The sequence below is a fragment of the Tamandua tetradactyla genome, chromosome 1 (assembly GCF_023851605.1).
Source record: "Tamandua tetradactyla isolate mTamTet1 chromosome 1, mTamTet1.pri, whole genome shotgun sequence".
NCBI classification, from domain to species: Eukaryota; Metazoa; Chordata; class Mammalia; order Pilosa; family Myrmecophagidae; genus Tamandua; species Tamandua tetradactyla.
Window position 1 is genome coordinate 17983112 of NC_135327.1, and position 20573 is coordinate 18003684.

Genomic DNA, 20573 nt, shown 5'->3' on the forward strand with positions numbered 1-20573 from the left:
CCCGAAGGACTGATCCTGAAGGGTGCATCTTAGTGTGTGGGGTAATTGTGATGGGTTGGAGTAATTTTAAATCCCTTTTCTTAAGGAAGTGAATCCTAGAGTTTTATGTTTTACTTCTACTGAAAAGAAGGCTATCTCTGATGCTGGCATTTTCAACAAAATCAACCCTTAAAAAAATTTATTCTGTGCCAACAGAAAAAGTGAATTGTAAATGCTTCACTTCATTTACAAGTAGGGTGCAATATTATGTATGCATGAGACCACAATGTTGGGTGGTCAGCTACTTGCTGTTAATGGAGTTTTTCTTGTTTCATCAAAATGTCTGGCTGGTATAGATTCGGCTTCTCTCATACATAGCACAGGTTGTCTTTCAGTGTCTAAGTGCAGTAATGCCTCATTCAGACCCTGAAGACTGAGGAGCTCCAGGTCCTTGCTGCTTTGTTTTTGCTTCTTTGAGCAATACACTCCTTTACTTATGTTGAATAATGAGGGGCTGCCTCCTCAGGAGCAGGGATGCCTGAGCTGTTCATGCACAGTGTGTGCTGCCTAAATGAGTATTGCTTGGCTGTACTCTAAAGGTAGCAAAATTTTTCATGTTGAAAATCTAACCTCCCTGATTTTGGGGGCTTGTTTTAGGTTATCCTTCTCAACCAGTTGAACAGAGGCCACTTCAGCAGATGCCTCCTCAGCTCATGCAGCATGTGGCACAGCCACCACAGCAGCAGCCACAGCCACAGCCACCACTGCCTCAACAGCAGCCTCAGCCACCACCTCCCAGTCAGCCACAGTCTCAGCAGCAGCAGCAGCAGCAGCAGCAACAACAACAACAACAGATGATGATGATGCTCATGATGCAACAGGATCCCAAATCAGTTAGGCTTCCAGTCTCCCAAAATATCCACCCTCCAAGGGGTCCCTTGAACCCAGACTCCCAGAGAATGCCTGTGCAACAGAGTGGCAGCATGCCTGTCATGGTCAGTTTGCAAGGACCTGCCTCCGTGCCACCATCACCTGATAAACAAAGAATGACAATGCCTGTGAATACTCCTTTGGGAAACAATTCAAGGAAAATGGTATACCAGGAAAACCCACAGAATCCTTCAAGCTCACCATTGGGAGAGGTGTCCTCTCTCCCTGAAGCAAGTGGCAGTGAAGTACCATCTATCTCAGGAGGTCCAAATAACATGCCTTCACATTTAGTAGTTTCCCAAAATCAGTTAATGATGGCAGGGCCAAAACCTGGACCATCACCCATTTCGGCAACTCAAGGTGCAACTCCCCAGCAACCTCCTGTAAATTCCTTGCCTAGCTCTCATGGCCACCACTTCCCAAACGTGGCTGCTCCAACCCAGACATCTAGGCCTAAAACACCAAACAGAGCCAGCCCCAGACCCTATTATCCTCAGACTCCCAACAACCGGCCTCCAAGTACAGAGCCTTCAGAAATCAGTCTGTCACCAGAAAGACTCAATGCCTCCATAGCAGGACTCTTCCCTCCACAGATTAATATTCCTTTACCTCCTAGGCCAAATTTAAACAGGGGCTTTGATCAACAGGGCCTAAATCCAACGACTTTGAAGGCCATTGGGCAAGCACCCTCAAATCTCACCATGAATAATCCTTCCAATTTTGCTACCCCACAAACTCACAAGTTAGATTCTGTGGTGGGAAATTCTGGAAAGCAGTCTAACTCTGGTGGAACAAAACGGGCAAGTCCAAGCAATAGTCGCAGGTCTAGTCCAGGGTCCAGTAGGAAAACTACCCCAAGTCCTGGGAGGCAAAATTCAAAAGCCCCTAAAATTACTCTGGCCTCTCAAACAAATGCAGCCTTGTTACAAAATGTGGAGTTGCCAAGGAATGTATTGGTCAGTCCCACTCCTTTGGCCAATCCCCCTGTACCTGGGAACTTTCCTAACAGCGGGCTGAATCCTCAGAATACCACCATGCCTGTAGCTGCAGTGGGCAGTGTTCTTGAGGATAACAAGGAGAGTTTGAATGTGCCTCAAGACAGCGATTGCCAGAATTCCCAGAGTAGGAAGGAGCAGGTAAATGTTGAGCTAAAAGCAATCCCTGCCCAAGAAGTTAAAATGGTTGTTCCTGAAGATCAGTCCAAAAAGGATGGGCAACCTTTGGATCCTAACAAACTTCCCAGTACTGAAGAGAACAAAAATTTGGTGTCCCCTGCTTTGAGGGAAGCACCAACATCATTAAGTCAACTTCTTGACAACTCTGGAGCTCCTAATGTGACCATTAAACCCCCTGGGATTACAGATATGGAAGTAACACCTCCAGTAGTTTCTGGGGAGGATCTCAAAAAAGTTTCTGTCATTCCCACACTACAGGATCTGTCTTCAAAAGAACCCTCTAACTCTCTAAACTTACCTCACAGTAATGAGCTGGGTTCAACCCAGGTGCCTCCAGAATTGAGTGAGGTCAATTCTAATGTTGCAACAAGTATCCCTCCAGTAATGTCAAGGCCTGTGAGCTCTTCCTCCATTTCCACTCCCTTGACTCCAAACCAGATAACTGTTTTTGTAACTTCCAATCCCATCACGACTTCAGCTAATACGTCAGCAGCTCTGCCAACTCATCTGCAGTCTGCATTAATGTCAACAGTCGTCACAATGCCCAATGTGGGTAACAAGGTTATGGTTTCTGAGGGACAGTCAGCTGCTCAGTCTAATGCCCGGCCTCAGTTTATTACACCTGTCTTTATCAATTCATCCTCAATAATTCAGGTTATGAAAGGATCACAGCCAAGCACAATTCCTGCAGCCCCACTGACAACCAACTCTGGCTTGATGCCTCCTTCTGTCGCAGTTGTTGGCCCTTTACACATACCTCAGAACATAAAATTTTCTTCTGCTCCTGTACCTCCTAATGCTCCCTCCAGTAGTCCTGCTCCAAACATACAGACAGGTAGATCCCTGCTCCTTAACTCACGAACCACCCCTGTTCAGCTCCCTTCCCCCACTTGTACAGCTTCTCCAATTATTCCTCCTCATCCCCCTGTTCAGCAAGTGAAAGAATTGAATCCTGATGAGGCTGGTTCTCAAATGAGCACCTTAGCAGCAGATCAGAACACTCTGCCCTCTTCACAGTCAAACACAATGGTTTCTCCCCTTTTGACCAATAGTCCAAGCTCTTCTGGCAACCGGCGAAGCCCAGTCTCATCTAGTAAGGGCAAAGGAAAGGTGGACAAAATTGGTCAGATTTTGCTGACCAAGGCATGTAAGAAAGTCACAAGCTCTCTCGAGAAAGGGGAAGAGCAATATGTGGTAGATGGAGAGACTGAAGGCCAAGGGCTAGAAATCACAGCTCCAGGGCTCATGGGAACAGAGCAGTTATCCACAGAGCTGGACAACAAAACCCCAACACCCCCAGCACCCACTCTGCTAAAAATGACCTCTAGCCCTGTGGGCCCGGGTTCCTCATTAGCAGGACCCAGCTTACCAGGCGGTGCTCTCCCCACCAGTGTACGCTCAATAGTAACCACTCTAGTATCCTCTGAGCTCATCTCCACAGTGCCGACCACAAAAAACAGTCATGGTGGCATAGCATCTGAGCCACTTGCAGGTGGCCTAGTGGAAGAGAAGGTGGGATCCCATCCAGATCTTCTGCCCAGCATAGGTATGTACTTGGGGCCTGGCAACGTCTCATGTCAGAATTTTTTGGTGACCTGTCTGTCCCACAAGAGAAAGTATCACTTTTCTGCTTTGAGGAAGAAGAATGGGCTGAATGGCGATTGTGGTCCTTTTATTTATTTGTAGTACACTGGTAATATATTAACGATAAAAATATATTAAACGATAAATATATCGTTTACATTCTTAATATGATTACATTCATTATATGACATGGTTATATAATGATATACCTTTTATAAAAGTTTTTCAGTTTACAATGAAGCATTTTTGAATAATTGTCTTACATTATTTTCATACCAACCATGTCAGGTAGTTTTAACCCCAACCTTAGGATAAGAAAATTGAAGCTCAGAGAAGTTCCATAATTTGTTCAAAGTCTATACCGTGAGCCTCCAGTTTGACACTGTCCCTTAAATGTAAACAGAAGTCTCTGTGTGTTCTCCTTACCAGAATAAAGACTTGCTCTCAGCTTAGAACAAGGTTCTCATCATTAGCTGACCTTTACAGTACATAGGAAATAAATCAAACTAGGTATACCTGAACAACCCCTTCTTCATTGTACTGTATGCCAGGGACCAATCCCTTTCTGTCTATGCTACCCCCAAGGAGAGCTTTCCAGAAAAATAGGTGTCATGATAGTTGATACAGAAGGAGCAGAGTGATTAAGGGCTCAGCATCTAGAGTCAGATAGGCTCGGGTTGGTACCACAGCACCAGCAAGTTGCAACTGCATGGGTTTGGGCAAGTTCTTTGTCCACTTTAAACTTCAGTTTCCTCCTTTCTAATAAGGAGAAAATAGTGGTTTTAAAAAGTCAGTGGGGCAGTGCGATGGTAGCTCAGTGGCAGAATTTTTGCCTGCCGTGCCAGAGACCCGGGTTCAATTTCTGGTGCTTGCCCATGCAAAAAAAAAAAAAAATGGTGTCAGTGGAATAAAGGGCCTAGCACATAGTAATTGCTCAGTAAATGGTAAAAAATTGTTTTTACCAGTTGCTTTATGATGCAGTCTTTGTAAATTGGTCCATTCTATTCATGTATATTTAGGGGGTTCAGGTTACTTCCTTTGTACTATTAAGGGCGACTAATGATGGAAGTCTAGGGTACCCTTACACCTCTCCTCTTCTGCCCAAAGTCCTTCTGTGAAGCTTAGGTGGTGCATAAACTCTCTTTTCCCAAAGTAGAATCAATCACACGCTGCCAGAGCTGGGAAGGACCTTCGCAGTGTCCCATGCCAACCACTAGTGCCTGGCTTGTTTATGTAGCTAAAATGTTTTTTGAGTGCCTACCATGTATTAGGCACTGTGCTAAGCACCCAGGATGGGTTGAAAGAGCAGAGTAAGATCACATCCAAATTCTAGATCCACTGGTTACCAACTGCAGTTCAGTAAATTACTTAACTACTCCTAAACCATGTACTTTACCTGTAAAATGGAGATTTTATTTCCTGTCTCCCAGAATTTATACAAGAATTAATTGAGAGGACTTACATAAAGTGGCCAGCACACTGCCTTAGGCAGAGCTCTGGCAAGGTTAATTTCCCTTCTCTTCTCTGCCTGTTTATCTCAGTGCTAGAGGTACAGGACCCTCAAGGAGTTCACTGGCAGTTACAGAGCAGAGGATTATATGTTTCTGATTCTAGTCCTCTTGATGTAAGTGAACCCTAAGAATTAAGGAGAAAACTAATGTGGCTTAAATATGTTCTCTGCCATGAATGTGAACTGTTTCCATGTCTACTTCCTTTCAGGGAACTTTCCCCTCAGATACCAAGAGGATAATGAGGAAGTTACTAGAAAATGTTATTTGGATTGTATGTAATACTAGAGAAATACATAAGCCTTGGTGAGATGAAACCAGCAATTGGAAAAAATTCCCTATTTTAGTTAGGCCACCCATTTTGCTTATAATGAGCGCTTCCATTCTTTTTCACGGGGCTTGTGTGCTTTTATCTTCAAAAGTAAGAAACCATTATGAAAATGAAAAGTAGAAGTTAAGGTATAGTTTTAAGTTTTATTAGATAAGCATGTAAAATAAATTTCTTAACACAAATGCATTATTGACTTTTACTAAGCAAAGAGAGAACCTACAAAGATTCGGTTTCCACATGTGGGTTAAAACTTGTTGCAGAGTTTATCTAAAGATATTAGACTGAAGTGTCAGGGTGAAAGAAGATAGATACCCTTGAGTGACTGGTATATCTGTGCCCTTTCCTTAATCTTTACCTTGTGATCCATGAAGGTTGAGTTCTGAAGTAAATTGTATACTCTACTCCATTTCTCTTCAAGGACCTACATTTTCTCTGTCCTTCAAAGACCAATTCTGATGCGTCTCCCTTGAATGTACTTTCAGATTTCTCAATCTAAAATTGATCTCCCTTCCTTTGGGCTCCCTCAGCACTTTATATTTTATGTATCTCCTTCATATGACAACATAGTGCACTCCAATGTACTGTGTATATATCTTTTCTTTAATTCTAAACTGAGTTCCTGACAGGCAAAGAGGATGTAATTTGGTCTCTAAAGGTGCCCAGCACAGTGCCTTGCCCCTACTGAGTTCTTACTAACTACATGTTAGATAATTAAATAATATAAAATTGATTTATTCCAAAAGTGTGAATTAAATACTTTAAGTTCGCTCTCTTGCTAGGTGCTGTAGAAGAATGCAAAATAAATTATGTGATTGGTTTCTGCTCTCAAGGAGTATAGTTTTGGGAGAGTTGAGACAGAATAAAAATTAAATGCTAGGACAAATGGTGTATCATTCCCTGAAAGTGGTTTGTATTGCCTACTAAGGTGTGTTTTAGGGTTTTTTAGAGTACCAGCCAGAATTTTATCCTGAAAAGCAAAAAATAGTTGTGCTCTTGTCCTTGTTGCCACTTCCTTCCTTCATCTTTGTACACACAAAGAACAAGTACCCCAAATGCTAGTCTTTGTTAGAGTATTAAGGTAATTCTTTAAGTAGCGTTTGATAAGGTACTTGTAATTCCAAGGCCAACTTTACATACCACCCTTCATTTAAGAGTATATGTGTTTCAGCAGTTACTTTTCCCTTGGTTCAGTCGGTGCACTCTGTATTATTTAGAAAAGAAAGTAAAAGGCTTGTATTTTTTTGTCTTGCCTTAGCCTCTACACAGAGTTTAGTCCCAAAGGAAACTCCAGCCACAGCACTGCAGGGGTCTGTTGCCAGGCCAGGTAAGGTGCACTATGGAAAAACTTCTCAGAGGGGATGGGATTGCATGTTAAGAAGTTGCTGCTGTCCTCATTGCCACGTGTTCTCATGCCAGGAAGTAGTTAAAACTATGTTGTGTATTTGCTTCAGTTGAATGGCAAAGCTTGTGCAGTATTATTTGAGGTTTTCTCTGACCAGCTTGCTCTCTCATACATTCCTGGTATGAGCCAGGGAAGTCAAGAAAGGCACCTGAGTGCCCATTGTCTGTTTGTCACTCAGCATGGGCAATTTTTGTTGCAGATGCCCTGTTCTATGACCTGGTTTGCATGTCTGGCAGTTAAAGTCTGGCATATGGTAACTCACTGGGGTAGCAACATTAATGCACTAAGAAGATAATTGCATTACCCTGACAGAAATGGAGGCTTGTTCAGAGAACCTCTGCTACAATGAGTTAGTTATTCCCCAGGGAGACATAGAGTCATTTCAGTTACCTCGGGATGGCATTAAGTTTCTCACCGTGATGAAGATATTGTAAATAGCACTAAGTATGGTATTTCTGGAAGGAAAAGTCCATGGTAATTTAAGAAATACTGCTGTGGAATGCTATCAGCTCTGAATGTATTAGGATCTTGATGGCAGGAATAGCACTACTTCTGCCTTCATAGATTAGACTCCCTGAGCAGATAAATAACATAAAAATAATACAGTTTCGTCTTGCTTGGTTCTTTGTCATAGAAGGATACAAAAACAATTAAGTTTGATTGTTTCCCACAAGGAGATAAGAATCTTGTCAATTCAATCATGTGACAAAATTGGTAGGGAAAAACAACAACAGTACAACCGTGTTTAATTTTGTGAATCTAAGCCGGTAAAAGTAAGATACAGCTTGTGATCATTCTAAAGCCTGCTTCAGGGTTCTATGACTGTTCATAGATAGGACTTTCTATTGCACACTTCTTGGGTAAAATCAGGCCTCTGAGTGAAACGTATGAACAAAAAACACTTCAGCCACACATTTTTTATTGCTAATAGCTGCCCACATGACTGACATTGTGTAGGACATTTGGGAGGGGTGGGAATGGAACAGATTGTTCAGAGAAGGGGAACAGGCAGTAAAATTCATTTTTGGTGAAAAAAGAAACAATTACAAAGGAAAAGGGACTTTCATTTCCTGCCACCAATGTTTGCTCCAGAAAATGGGCTTTCCCATATCATATGTCCTCCTTCTCAGAATAACTGGTCAAAGAATCTCTGAAAGTTTGGCTTAAATTAATTTCCTTGATATACCCCTCTAAACCACTGACTGCCCCCACCAAACTCCTTTAATTTTTATTTATCATCAAATTGACATTTTTTTTCCTTTTTGTGAAAAATAATATATATATGAAAAAGCAATAAATTTCAAAGCACATCACAGCAATTAGTTGTAGAACAGATTTCTAATTTTGGTATGGGTTACAATTCCACAATTTTAGGTTTTTACTTCTAGTTGCTCTAAGATACTGGAGACCGAGAGAAAATTTAGTATAATGATTCAGTACCATACTCATCTGTTAATCCCTACCTTCTCTGTATAACTCCACCATCACCTTGGCCATTTTTATTTTTGAACACCCTTTATGTAACTTTGTATGCTCCAGTCTAACTGGCAAATTAGGAGGAGGACTGTATCAGAGACTCCATGGGTTGGTATCTATTTCCTATAGAGAGGTTCTCTGGTTTTGTCGTTGATATATGAGGAGCTAAGCAGCAAATGACAAGCAAGGGTTCCCTTCTGCCAGCATCTTGCATTGAAGACAGAGCAATCTAGCTTCCTCATATGAGAGGCTACATCAACATGATTATCATCATAATAATAATAATAATAGTTACTGTTGAGTGATTACTAAGTGCCAGGTACTGTACTAAAATTTTTGTATGTGTTATTTGATCTTCTTACCTTTGAAGTGGGTAAAGTAGGTATCTCCATTTTTTAGATGATGCATTGAGCACAGAGATCTCAATAATTTGCCAAAATCATATGGCTAATAAACAATATAGTCAAAACTTGAACCCAGGCACTCTTACTTCACTGCCTTCAAAGAGATCACCATATAATCACTAGGGAAGTTAGACATGCTACACAATCTTTAGAAACGTACACAATCTTTAACATCAAGTGTGAAGTACTGAATCCCCTTAAGAGGAAAGACAGGTACAGGACTATGAGAGGCTAGAGGCAGGACAGATTGCTGCTATAGTGCATCAGGGAAGGCTTTTTGGGAAAGATGGAACTACCTAAAGTCGTATAGTGAAGAAAAAAAATGTTTTTCTCCTGGTACTAAGAAGAAAGTGCTTGGTAAACCCAGAGAGAGCGCACATATATGCAAAACCCTGCTAGACAAATCACTAAGATTTTCCTTTTTTGGAAGTCTTTGCTGAGTGGTCAAGGAAGAGAGGAACACAATGGAATGTTTAGGAGATAGCTCAAAGCAGAGCAGTCTGCCCTCTAAAACTCAGAGAGGAAGTCCTTTGGAGAAGACATAATAGATATTAAAGTAGTATTTGAGGATTGCAGTCTTAAAAAAAAAGTGTCGGGAGGATAGAGATATTTTAAGCATACAAACAGTCTCTTCTACATGAGAGGAAGAGGCTTGTTTTACTAACCTAGTTGCAGCTGGGAGAAATATGATCCTGGCAGTGTGAATTTAGTTCTCTTGATTCAAACAGGATAATTTCACAGTATGGAGCTGAAATAAAAATAGACCAAGTGTCCTGTGTTCCAGGAAAACCAAGTTCTGTCTGTATCAACTCTTTCTCTACCGTGAAGAATAGAATCCTGCTGGGCACTGAGATACTTCAGCCTAAATAGGACATTCAAATGCTTGTAGACATCTAACATTTCCCTGTGGACATGTATACTAGCAGCTTTCACATCTCATTTCTTTCCTTTGTAATTTTTACAGAACTTGAAGCAAATGCTTCCACAGTCCCTGGGCAAAGGTAAGCTGATCATTTCTGCATACTCAGCATCAATACGGTACATACGCCTCTTTGACAGGTATCAACTTTGTTATTAGCCTTTAAATCTCTCCTCACCATGTCCTTTTCCTTCACTCTTCCAACGATCTGTTTTTCCTCCTACAGTAGGGAACTGTCATGAGGAATCTTAACTCTTCAGAGGTAACATTTCTCTTAATAAAACTCAGTGACTGTTTCTACCTATTACTACCTGTTATCACTGTTTTGAAAACTGAATGAGATAATATATTCAGCACTCAACACAGTAAATACTAAGTGTTGAATAAATGGGAGCTGTTGTTTGCACTATCGATAATAATAGTCCTTACCACTACTTTCTGAAGGTGTAGCTATTGCATCCACATTTTACAAATGAGAGAGTCCAGGGAAAGAGAGAGAAAGAAGAAGCCAGGCAGGATCTGACTCCTAAACCGTTTTCTTTCTGTAATACTATGCTGCCCCACATAATCTAACAAAATGAAATACAACTGTGGCTTCAACCTCATCAGCCACACAGAGAGGAATATTATAGTTTTCCAAAAGTCATTCCTTTTGTTTATTTATTTGCTTGTTTCATTATTATTATTTTATTATTATTATTGTTTTTGGCATGGGCAGGATTCATGGAGCAAGAATTCTGCCACTGTTCACCACCCTATTTGCTTGTTTTAATTCTTAACTGTGGTAACATTTCCCATGTTAACCACTTTCAAGTGTACAATTCAGTGGTGTTAATTACATTTACAATGTTATACTACCTACCATCACCACCATTCATTACCAAAACTTTTTCTTGACTCCAAACAGAAATTCTGTTCCAATTAAGCACTAACTCCTCAATCCCCAACCCCATCCCTGCCCTGTAATCCACTTTCTGTCTGTATGAATTTGCATATTCTAGTTATGAAAATTTCATATAAATGAGATCTACAATATATGTCCTTTTGTGTCTGGCTTGTTTTACCCTGCATAATATCTTCAGGTTCATCCATGTCCTCACCTGTGTCAAGACTTAATTCCTTTTCACAGCTGAGTGGTACTCTATTGCATATATATATATACCACATTTTGTTTATCCATTCATCTGTTTATGGACTCTTTGGTTGCTTCTACCTTTTGGCAATTGTGAATAATACTGCTATGAATATTGGAAAACATGTTATCTGTCTGAGTCCCCACTTTCAGTTCTTTTGAGTATGTATCTAGACGTGGGATTGCCAATTCATAATGGTAATTCTATATTTAGCTTTCTGGGGAACTACCAAACTGTTATCCACAGCACCACATCATTTTACATTCCAACCAATGATGTATGAGGGTTCCTATTTCTCCGCATACATACCAATATTTGTTATTCTCTGTTTTGTTTTTTAATAATAGCCACCCTAGTGGATGTAGAGTGGTATCTCATTTTGGTTTTGACTTGCATTAAAGTTGGGTTGTTTATCTTTTTGTTCTAGGAATTATATATGCTAGGTGATAAATCTTTATTGTATGTATGGTTTTCAAATATTTCCCCTGTTCTGTAAGTTGACTTTTCACTCTCTTGATGCTTAAAAGTTTTCAATTTGATGAAGTCCAATTTTTCTTTTTTTTTTTGATTGCTTATGATTTGGGTGTAAAATCTAATCATCCATTGCCTAAATCAAGGTCGTAAAGATGTTTCCCTTTAGGATTTTTCTAATTGTAGTTCTTATATTTAGGTCCTTTATCCATTTGGAATAAATTTTGTATTATGGTGTGAATTAGGGACCCACTTTCATTCTTTTGCATGTGGATATCCAGTATTCCCGACTCTATTTGTCGAAAAAACTGTTCTTTCTTCATTGAGTGCACTTGGTACCCTTGTCAAAAATCAGCTGACCATAGTTGTGAAGTCATCCCTTTTATAGTATAAGAATGCACTACATAGCTTTTTAAAAAAATTTTGATATCTATACATCAACTTAGTTTGTAAAACACACCCTCATCGGGTGCACAGCTGGTTCTGTCGTAGAATGCACGCCTATCATGTGGGAGACCTGGGTTGATTCCCGGACCATGCACCCAAAAAAAGAAACAAACAAGAAAACACACCCTCATAGTCATTGTCCTGTTTGATCCTCTTATCAGCCCTGTAAGGTGGTAATAATAACCAGCATTTATTTGAGTGTTGTTTTGTGCCATGCACAAACTCCCTCACTGTATTATCTCTGGGAAACTTAATTTTCACAGAATCTTTTAGGAAAATAAATTCTGTTTTACAGATTATCTAAGACTCAGAAAGGTTAATTAAATTGTCCTAGATCACAGATTTAGTCAATAGTGAAGATGAGATTCAAACACAGACCTTCTGACTACACAGCCTTCAATCTTAACTTATATATTGTGGCAGATAGATGGGAATTTACATTTCAAGAGTCTTAATCTTAGAGGAAATTAAATATCATGATCAGTAAATGCACAGCTAATGTTTGACTCCAAATTCATTCCTACTCCTATTATACTCCTCTGCTTATTTGGTTTCATTTGCATTGGGATAATATTTAAATTCATTTGTAAGTTCAAGGCATGCACCAACCATGTGGTTAGGGAAAAAAGCTAGCCAGACCAAAAATCCCCTGTGGGCCTTGGCCTTATACACACCAAAAGGGTATTGCTGTGGCTTTTGATTTGCCAAGGGAACAAGGCACCTCCATTAGGAGTCTTCCATCCTCCGAGGATTTGACCATTTTCCAGACTCCCAGCCAGAAAGCCATTCTCACCACCTCTAAGTGGACGTATAAATTCCCCTAACTTGTAACTCTACCCCAGTTCTAACCTCGCCTCTATTTTGACTTGCCTTGGCTTATTGTTGGATGAGGTCCAGTTCTTTTATATAAAGCTTGATTAGTGAACAGAGTGGCTAAATTCCCAGCCATAGTACTACAAAGGGTCCTCCTGCAAGAGTGCATAGTGGAGGTGCTGGGATAGTTCATAGTTGAGTCTGATCCTGGTTTATTCCTTCAAGAGAAACAACTCTACTTTGGGTAATGAGGTCATAGAAGACTTCCCAAAAAGATGCACCAGAATTCTTTTTGCAGGGGTGGGGGGGAGCATAATTTTTGTTTTGGCTCTGTGCCTTACTAATATATTTAATTAACTTCTTTTTTGTCCTAAAAAAATATTATCTATAAAAAAATTTTTTAATTTATTTTTTGTTAAAGAAGTTGTGGATTTACAGAAGTATCTTGCCAAAACTACAGTTACTGTGTGTCCCCTCTCCCCCCCATGCAGTCTTCCTTTTAACCACATTCAGATATATAACTCAGTGTTATATACGGTGTACTGCTGTCACCACCATCATTACCAAACTGGTTTCCATCGTCCCAAACAAGAACTCTGTACCAATTAGGTTTTACTCCTGTTCCCTAGCCCCTGCCCCTCCCCCTGGTAATCTCTATTCTAGTTTTGTTCTTTTGTATCTGATTTACTTCATTTAACATTATGTCTTTAAGTTTATTCCTATTGTAGCAAGTGTTAGAACTTCATTCTTTTTACGGCTGGATAATACTCCATTGTATGTTTATACCACATTTTGTTTATCCATTCATCTGTTGATGAACATTCGAATTGCTTCTGTCTTTTGGCAATTGTGAATATTGTGGCTGTGAACATCAGTGTTCAAATATCTGTTCGAGTTCCTACTTCCTGTTCTTTTGGGTAGATACTTAGTAGTGGGAATGCTGGGTCATATGGTCATTCTGTATTTATCTTTCAGAGAAATTGCCAAACCTTTTCCACAGTGGCTACATCATTTTTTATTCCCACCAACAATGAACAAAAGTTCTTATTTCTCTACAGCCTCTCTATCATTTCTATTTTCTGCTGTTTTTTTTTTTAATAGTAACCATTGTAATGGTGAGAAATGATAGCCTATGGGTTTTGTTAATATTTTTATTGTAAACAAATATAAGGCATTCTTGACATACAAGCATTCTTGACATGGCATATAATCAGTGGCTTACAATATCATCACATAGTTGTGTATTCATCACTTCATCACCGTGATCATTTTTTTAACAATTGCATCTCTCCAGCAAAGGAAAAAATAAAAAATTCCTATCTGCCATATCCATACCCCTCCCTCTCATTGACCACTAGTATTTCAGTCTACTCAATTTAACCTTTGTTCTCCCTATTATTTATTTATTTTTATCCATATTTTTTTACTCATCTGTCCATACCATAGATAAAAGGAGCATCAGACACAAGGTTTTCACAATCACACAGTCATATTGCAAAAGCTATATCATTATACAATCATCTTTAAGAAACATGGTTACTGGAACACACCTCTACAGTTTCAGGTACTTCCCTCTAGTCACTCTAGTATACTATAAACTAAAAAGAGGATATCTATATAATGCATAAGAATAACCTCCAGCATAACCTCTCAACTTTGTTTGAAATCTCTCAGCCACTGACCCTTTTTTTGTCTCATTCCTCTTCCCCCTTTTGGTTGAAAAGGTTTTCTCAATCCCTTGGGTATCTCGTGGTTTTGACTTGCATTTTCCTAATGCCTAATAATGTTGAGCATCTTTTCATTTGCTTATTGGTAATCTGTTTATCTTCTTTGGAGAAATGTCTGTTCAAGTCTTTTGCCCATTTTTCTTTTTGCTTTTTTGTATATATATTATATTTCACAATTTAAAAAAATGTTTAAAAAAGAAGAAAAAGTCTGGGAATGATGAGTGATGATTGAGGAACACCCTTACATTGTATGGCAATGGGGAGGAGGTGGTAAGAAAAAAATATTTACTTTTTTTAAAATAATGCATATTTTACATACAGACATATCATCAAATATATGTCAACATAGAAACAGTTGTTGGTACTTAATGAGAATGATTCTTCATGTCTCTGAGCTTTTTTCCAGAAACTGAGAGCTAGGAAATCTTACCACATGGTTCTCCCAGCCCAGTGTTCCATTGGTAAGGAAAATCAAAGAAACTCTCTTAATAATCAAAGCTCGAAGACCACACCTTCACCTTAACTACTGCCTACATTTTGCAAAAACTTAAGTTGCTTTTGTAGCCGAAAGACTTCTGTGGGCTGACATAAAAAAAAATTACAGCTTGTTGTAGTCTCCCTAGCTCACCCACAGGATCAAATCCAATTAAGCACTCATTAAAATCATGCCCTTAAATAGAGAAAGGGAGAAAAGAAATTCCATTTATTGTACATGTGAATGAAAAGGAAAATATAAAAACAACAGCAATCAGCCAGCATCCAATTTCCTGCCTCTGGTCCCAGCAGAGAGACCACTAGCCATACCTTCATAGGGTCTAATATGGCTTAAAACAGATATTGATGAAGCATTCTGACCAAGGCCATGGAATTCCCCCATCTTTACACTTTAGGAGAAGGGCAGAGTGTTTGGGTAAAGTCTTAGGGCATAATCCGATGGGAAAAATCAAATACCAAGTTGAGAAGCTTCATGTGATCTGGGCTCTGGCCATTTTTTACTACTTTATACTGTTGTCTCCCAACTCATTCCCTGCCCCATCCCCACCTCTGTACTGCCTCAAGGACGGAGGTGCATAAGCAGGGTCTTATCTGTTAATGTCCTAGTTTATGGACTCCCAAGATTCAGCAGAGAAGAGAGCTGGATTAGCTAATCTATTTTACTTGTGATACATTTAATAGATGAGAACATTCTTTTGGCTGAGACCTTTTGTATTCAAATGCAATATTATCTTTTAATTCCTGAAATATTTGGGCTAACATATGCTCCTTATATAAACTTGGAGCATGAGCATGACCCAGGTTTCTTTTTCTTGTTAATAAAATATTTTAATAGAAGAAAATCCCCAATCACAAGTTGAAACCTACTTCACTTTTTTAAAATTCCAAATCCCAAATTTTAATGATCACAAATATACCTTTCTAGATACATGCTCTTCAGCTTGAAAATGAATCTGTCATTCCTAAATTATTTATTTAATGCTACTATAATGTTGAATAAGATGTTAAATGAAACATATTCCCTGCCTTTAAGAACCTTATACTCAAACTACTATCTTAACTTTTAAAAAGGAGGCAATAAGAAATCATTAAATGTAGCATTTCATTGTCAGACAATAGATTCTTTGGGTCAAGTTTTCCAGATGACATTCAAGAAATAGTAGAAACTTGCTCTCAAAAAATTGTCTTCTGTTAGTGTTAACTAACTTAGTTTCTTTTACTGCTCAAGCAAATAACATGCATTGGATTGGCTTAAACAATGGTAATTTATTTGCTTACATTTGGAAGCTAAGAGAAAATCTAAATCAAGACATCATCAGGGTGTGATGAAGGAGATGCTTTCTCCCCAAAGACTGGCATTCTGAGGATGGCTGCCAGTGAGCCCTGGTCCTTAGCTTGTCACATGGCAAGGCCCATGACGCATCTCTTGGTCGCTCCCTTCTCTTCCAGGTTTTGTTGATTTTTAACTTCTGGCTGCTTTCTCTGGCTTCCTTTCTATTTCATTCCACTTCCAAAGGACTCTCATAATAGGATTAAAACTAACCTGATTAATTGTAACCATACCAAACTCGGAAAACTGTTCTACAACTAATTGTTGCAATGTATTTTCAAATTTATTGCTTTTATGTATATATGTTTTTTAAAGAGAAGGAGTATAATAGAGAAGATAAGGTTTAACAAATGAGTATGTCTGTTGAATCTTTTGCCCATTTTTTAATTGGGTTTTTTGTCTTTTTGTTGTTCAGTTGTAGGATTTCTTTGCATACCCTCAGTATTAAACTCTTTCAGATATGTCGTTTTCAAGTATTTTCTCCCTCTCTGTAGGTGTCTTTTCACTTTTATAATAAAGTCCTTTGTGCAAAAGTTTAAAATTTTGATGACCTCCCATTTATCTATTTTTTCTTTTGTTACTTGTGCTTTTTGGTGTAAAGCCTAAGAAGCCTTGCCTAACACAAAGTTCTGAAGATAATTCCTTATGTTTTCTTTGAGGAGCTTCTTAGTTTTGCTTCTTATATTTAGATTTTTGATCATCTTTGTTTCACTTTTGTTTGTGGTATGAGTTAGAATTCCACATTCATTCTTGTTCATATGGATATGCAATTTTCCTATGACCATTTGTTGAAGAGACTGTTTTCTCAATTGAGTGGACTTGGCATCCTTGTCAAAAATCACCCCTTACCCTTTCATATAAATTTGATGATTGGCTTTTCCATTTCTGCAGAGAAGATTGTTGTAATTTTGATTGGGATTGCATTGAATCTGTAAATTTCTTTGAATTGACATCTTTACAATATTTAGCTTCCAATCTATGAACATGGAATGCTCTTCCATTTATTTAAGTCTTTTTTTATTTCTTTTTGCAGTGTTTTGTAGTTTTCCATGTATACATTCTTTACATGCTTAAATTTATTCCTGGATATTTGATTCTTTTAATGGCTATTGTAAACAGAATTCTTTTCTTGATTCTGCCTTCAGATTGTTCATGGTCAGTGTATAGAAACACTACTGATTTTCATGTGTTGCTTTTACCCCACTACTTTATTGAATTCATTATTACCTCTGAGAGCTTTGCTGTAGATTTTTCAGGATTTTCTATATATAAGATCATGTCATCTACAAATAGAGAAATTTTCAGTGCTTCTTTTACAATTTGGATGTCTTTTATGTCTTTTTCTAGTCTAATTGCTCTGGATAGAGCGTCCAGTACAGTGTTGAGTTACAGTGTAGAGTGGGCATCCTTGTGTTGTTCCTGATCTTAGAGAGAAAACTTTCAACCTTTTCCATTGAGCATTCTATTAGCAGTACATGCCCTTTATCGTGTTGAGGAAGTTTCCTTTTATTCCTAGTCTTCCAAGTGTTTTTATTAAAGAGAGGTGCTGGATTTTGTTAAATACCTTTTCTGCATCAGTTGAGATGACCATGCACTTTCCCTCTTCATTCTATTTATGCGGTATGTTACATTAATTGAATTTCTTTTGTTGAACCCTTGTATAATTGAAATAAATACTACTTGATTATGATATATAATTCATTTAACCTATTGGTTTCAGTTTACTAGTATTTTGTTGCAGAACATAATGATTTTTTAAATTTTTTTATTCAACATAACAATATACAAACACAAACATTCTTACCATGATTATTCCATTCTTGATATATAATCAGTAACTCACAATATCATCACATAGTGGTATATTCATAATCATGATCATTTCTTAGAACATTTGCATCAATTCAAAGAGAGAAATAAAAAAGAAAAGAGAAAAAAATTCATACATACCATACCCCTTACCCCTCTCTTAATTGATCACTAGCATTTCAACTACTGAATTTCTTTAACATTTGTTCCCCCTATTATTTACTTATTTTTAATTCATATATTTTACTCGTCTGTCGATAAGGTAGATAAAAGGAGCATAAGACACAAGGTTTTCACACTCACACAGTCACATTGTGAAAGCTATATCATTATACAATCATCTTCAAGAAAGATGGCTACTGGAACACAGCTCTACATTTTCAGGCAGTTCCCTCCAGTCTCTCCATTACACCTTAACTAAAAAGATGGTATCTGTTTAATGCATAAGAATAACCTCCAGGATAACCTCTTGACTCTGGAATCTCTCAGCCATTGATACTTTATTTTTTCTCATTTCGCTTTCCCCCCTTTTGGTTGAGAACATTTTCTCAATCCCTTGGTGCTGAGTCCCAGCTCAATCTAGGATTTCTGTCCCATATTGCTGGGAAGGTCCACACCCCTGGGAGTCATGTCCCACGTAGAGAAGGGGAGGGCAGTGAGTTTGCTTGTCATGTTGGCTGAGAGAGATAGGCCACATCTGAGCAACAAAAGAGGTTCTCTGGGGTGACTCTAGGCCTAATTTTAAGTAGGCTTAACCCATCCTTTGCAGGGTTAAATTTCATATGAACAAACCTCTAGATTGAGGGCTCCACCTATTGCTTTGGTTGTCCCCACTGCTTGTGAGAATATCAAGAATTCTCCACTTGGGGAAGTTGAGTTTTCCCCCTTTCTCGCCATTCCCCCAAGGGAGCTTTACAAATATTTTTTTATTCACTGTTCAAATCACTCTGGGATTTATCGGGGTATCACTCTGGACAAACCTACAAAATCTCATACCCTACTCAAGGAGCCTAGTGATTTTAACATCCATATTTTGAACCATGAAAGAGGTAAAAAGTTGATTAATGAAAATTTGAAATTCAGAGAAGCATTAGATAGAAAATCACTCACGAGTGGTCTAACTGCATCTCAACAATATCCAGTATATATGTTCCACTGTGTATATTTTAGTTCTTCTTCCTCCAGTCTTTTTCTCAGAGTATGTGTACATGATGAAGATATAGTGTCAGTTATATATCACACCTACTCATTAATATGTGGTTAAATATATACTCATTATTCATTATAATGAAAATGGGATCATACAAGTCATACTGCTGATAACTTTTCCCATTTAATGTATTATGAACAATTTTATCATTAAAAAATCTTCTACAACATTATTTTTCATAACCTCATATGGAATATGCCACAATTTAGTTAACTAGTCTAGACATTTAGACCTCCTGTTTTCACTGATATGAGTAAAATGTTTTGACATCCTTGTGTATAATTAGAACTCTATCAAAAGATTTGTTTTGTTAGACAAATAGAATTGCTGAGTTAGAGGGTTATACCAGAGTTTCTCAATCTCAGTATTAATAATATTTTGTACCAGATAATTCTTAGTTGTGGGGGGCCATCTTATGCATTTATTTCAGGTATGCAAGGATGTTTTGGGACATCCCTGGCTTATATCAGTATCACAGACACCCCCATTGGTGACAGTCAAAAATGTCTCTAGACATTGCCAAATGTCCCCTGAGAGGCAAAGTTGCCCTCTATTGAGAACCACTAGTCACACCAATTTCCCCTCCAATAATGTACCAAAACATCTTTGTGTCTCTGTATCCTTTATAACTGAATATTAACAATCTAACTTAATATTACCAGTTTTAAATCTTTGCATACTAAAATAAGGTATTGGAATGGTTTATCACTATACCTAATAGTATATTGTGAATATATTCCTATTCATATTCTGCATAATATGACTGGAAATAGCCATTATATGGATTTACCAGGCTCATAGTAAATGCCAGTATATGTTAGTAATTTCCTAGTTTGTAGGTATTATTTTGAGTTAGTGGCAGTTTTCAAACATCTTATATTAAACACTGTTTTTATGGCTCTAAAATATTATATAACCCACAGTCTTGTAATTTTGAAGGAGTATCTTATAACCTTGGGAAAACAGTGATATCATTTGAGGATTTTTGTTTGAAGTTCTTTGTGTCTTTTACCTGTATTTCCACAATTTCACCAGCATCGTGCATCAGTATTTTATTTTACTAAAGTAACAAGCTAGATCCATGTTTTAATTCTCAATAATAAAGTAGTTGTACCCGTTATCCCAGGATTGAGTGGGGACATTTTCTTTCCAGAATGACTCTCTTCTAGTGTAATTCCTAATTTCTTGCCTTATGAATGAAACTATTTCAAAAACCCACCTTTTAGAGTGATTTAATTTCCTTACCTCCTTAGAAACTTGTGCTTCCCTTTGTCAGCAGTGAGCCCAAAGACACCATTGAAAAGTCCAAAACCCCAAGCCGAAGAAACTCCCGAACTGAAGAGCCAACTGTGGCTTCTGAAAGTGTGGAAAATGGACATCGTAAACGATCCTCTCGGCCTGCTTCAGCCTCCAGTTCTACTAAAGGTTAG

General features: G+C 38.3%; 1 protein-coding gene across 15 annotated transcripts in view; it reads left to right on the forward strand.

Annotated features, from left to right (window-relative positions):
* The window catches only part of NCOA6 (nuclear receptor coactivator 6), a 186315-nt gene that overhangs the window by 139453 nt on the left and 26289 nt on the right, over positions 1–20573 (forward strand). For 13 of the 15 annotated variants that reach the window (XM_077170720.1, XM_077170739.1, XM_077170808.1 and 10 more), the window contains 4 exons: positions 637–3630; positions 6763–6831; positions 9754–9790; positions 20420–20568. In XM_077170720.1, the coding sequence (XP_077026835.1) occupies positions 637–3630; positions 6763–6831; positions 9754–9790; positions 20420–20568 (3249 nt within the window). Of the gene's footprint in view, positions 1–636; positions 3631–6762; positions 6832–9753; positions 9791–20396; positions 20569–20573 lie in introns of all 15 variants that reach the window. The other 2 variants (XM_077170775.1, XM_077170765.1) reach the window with 2 other exon arrangements.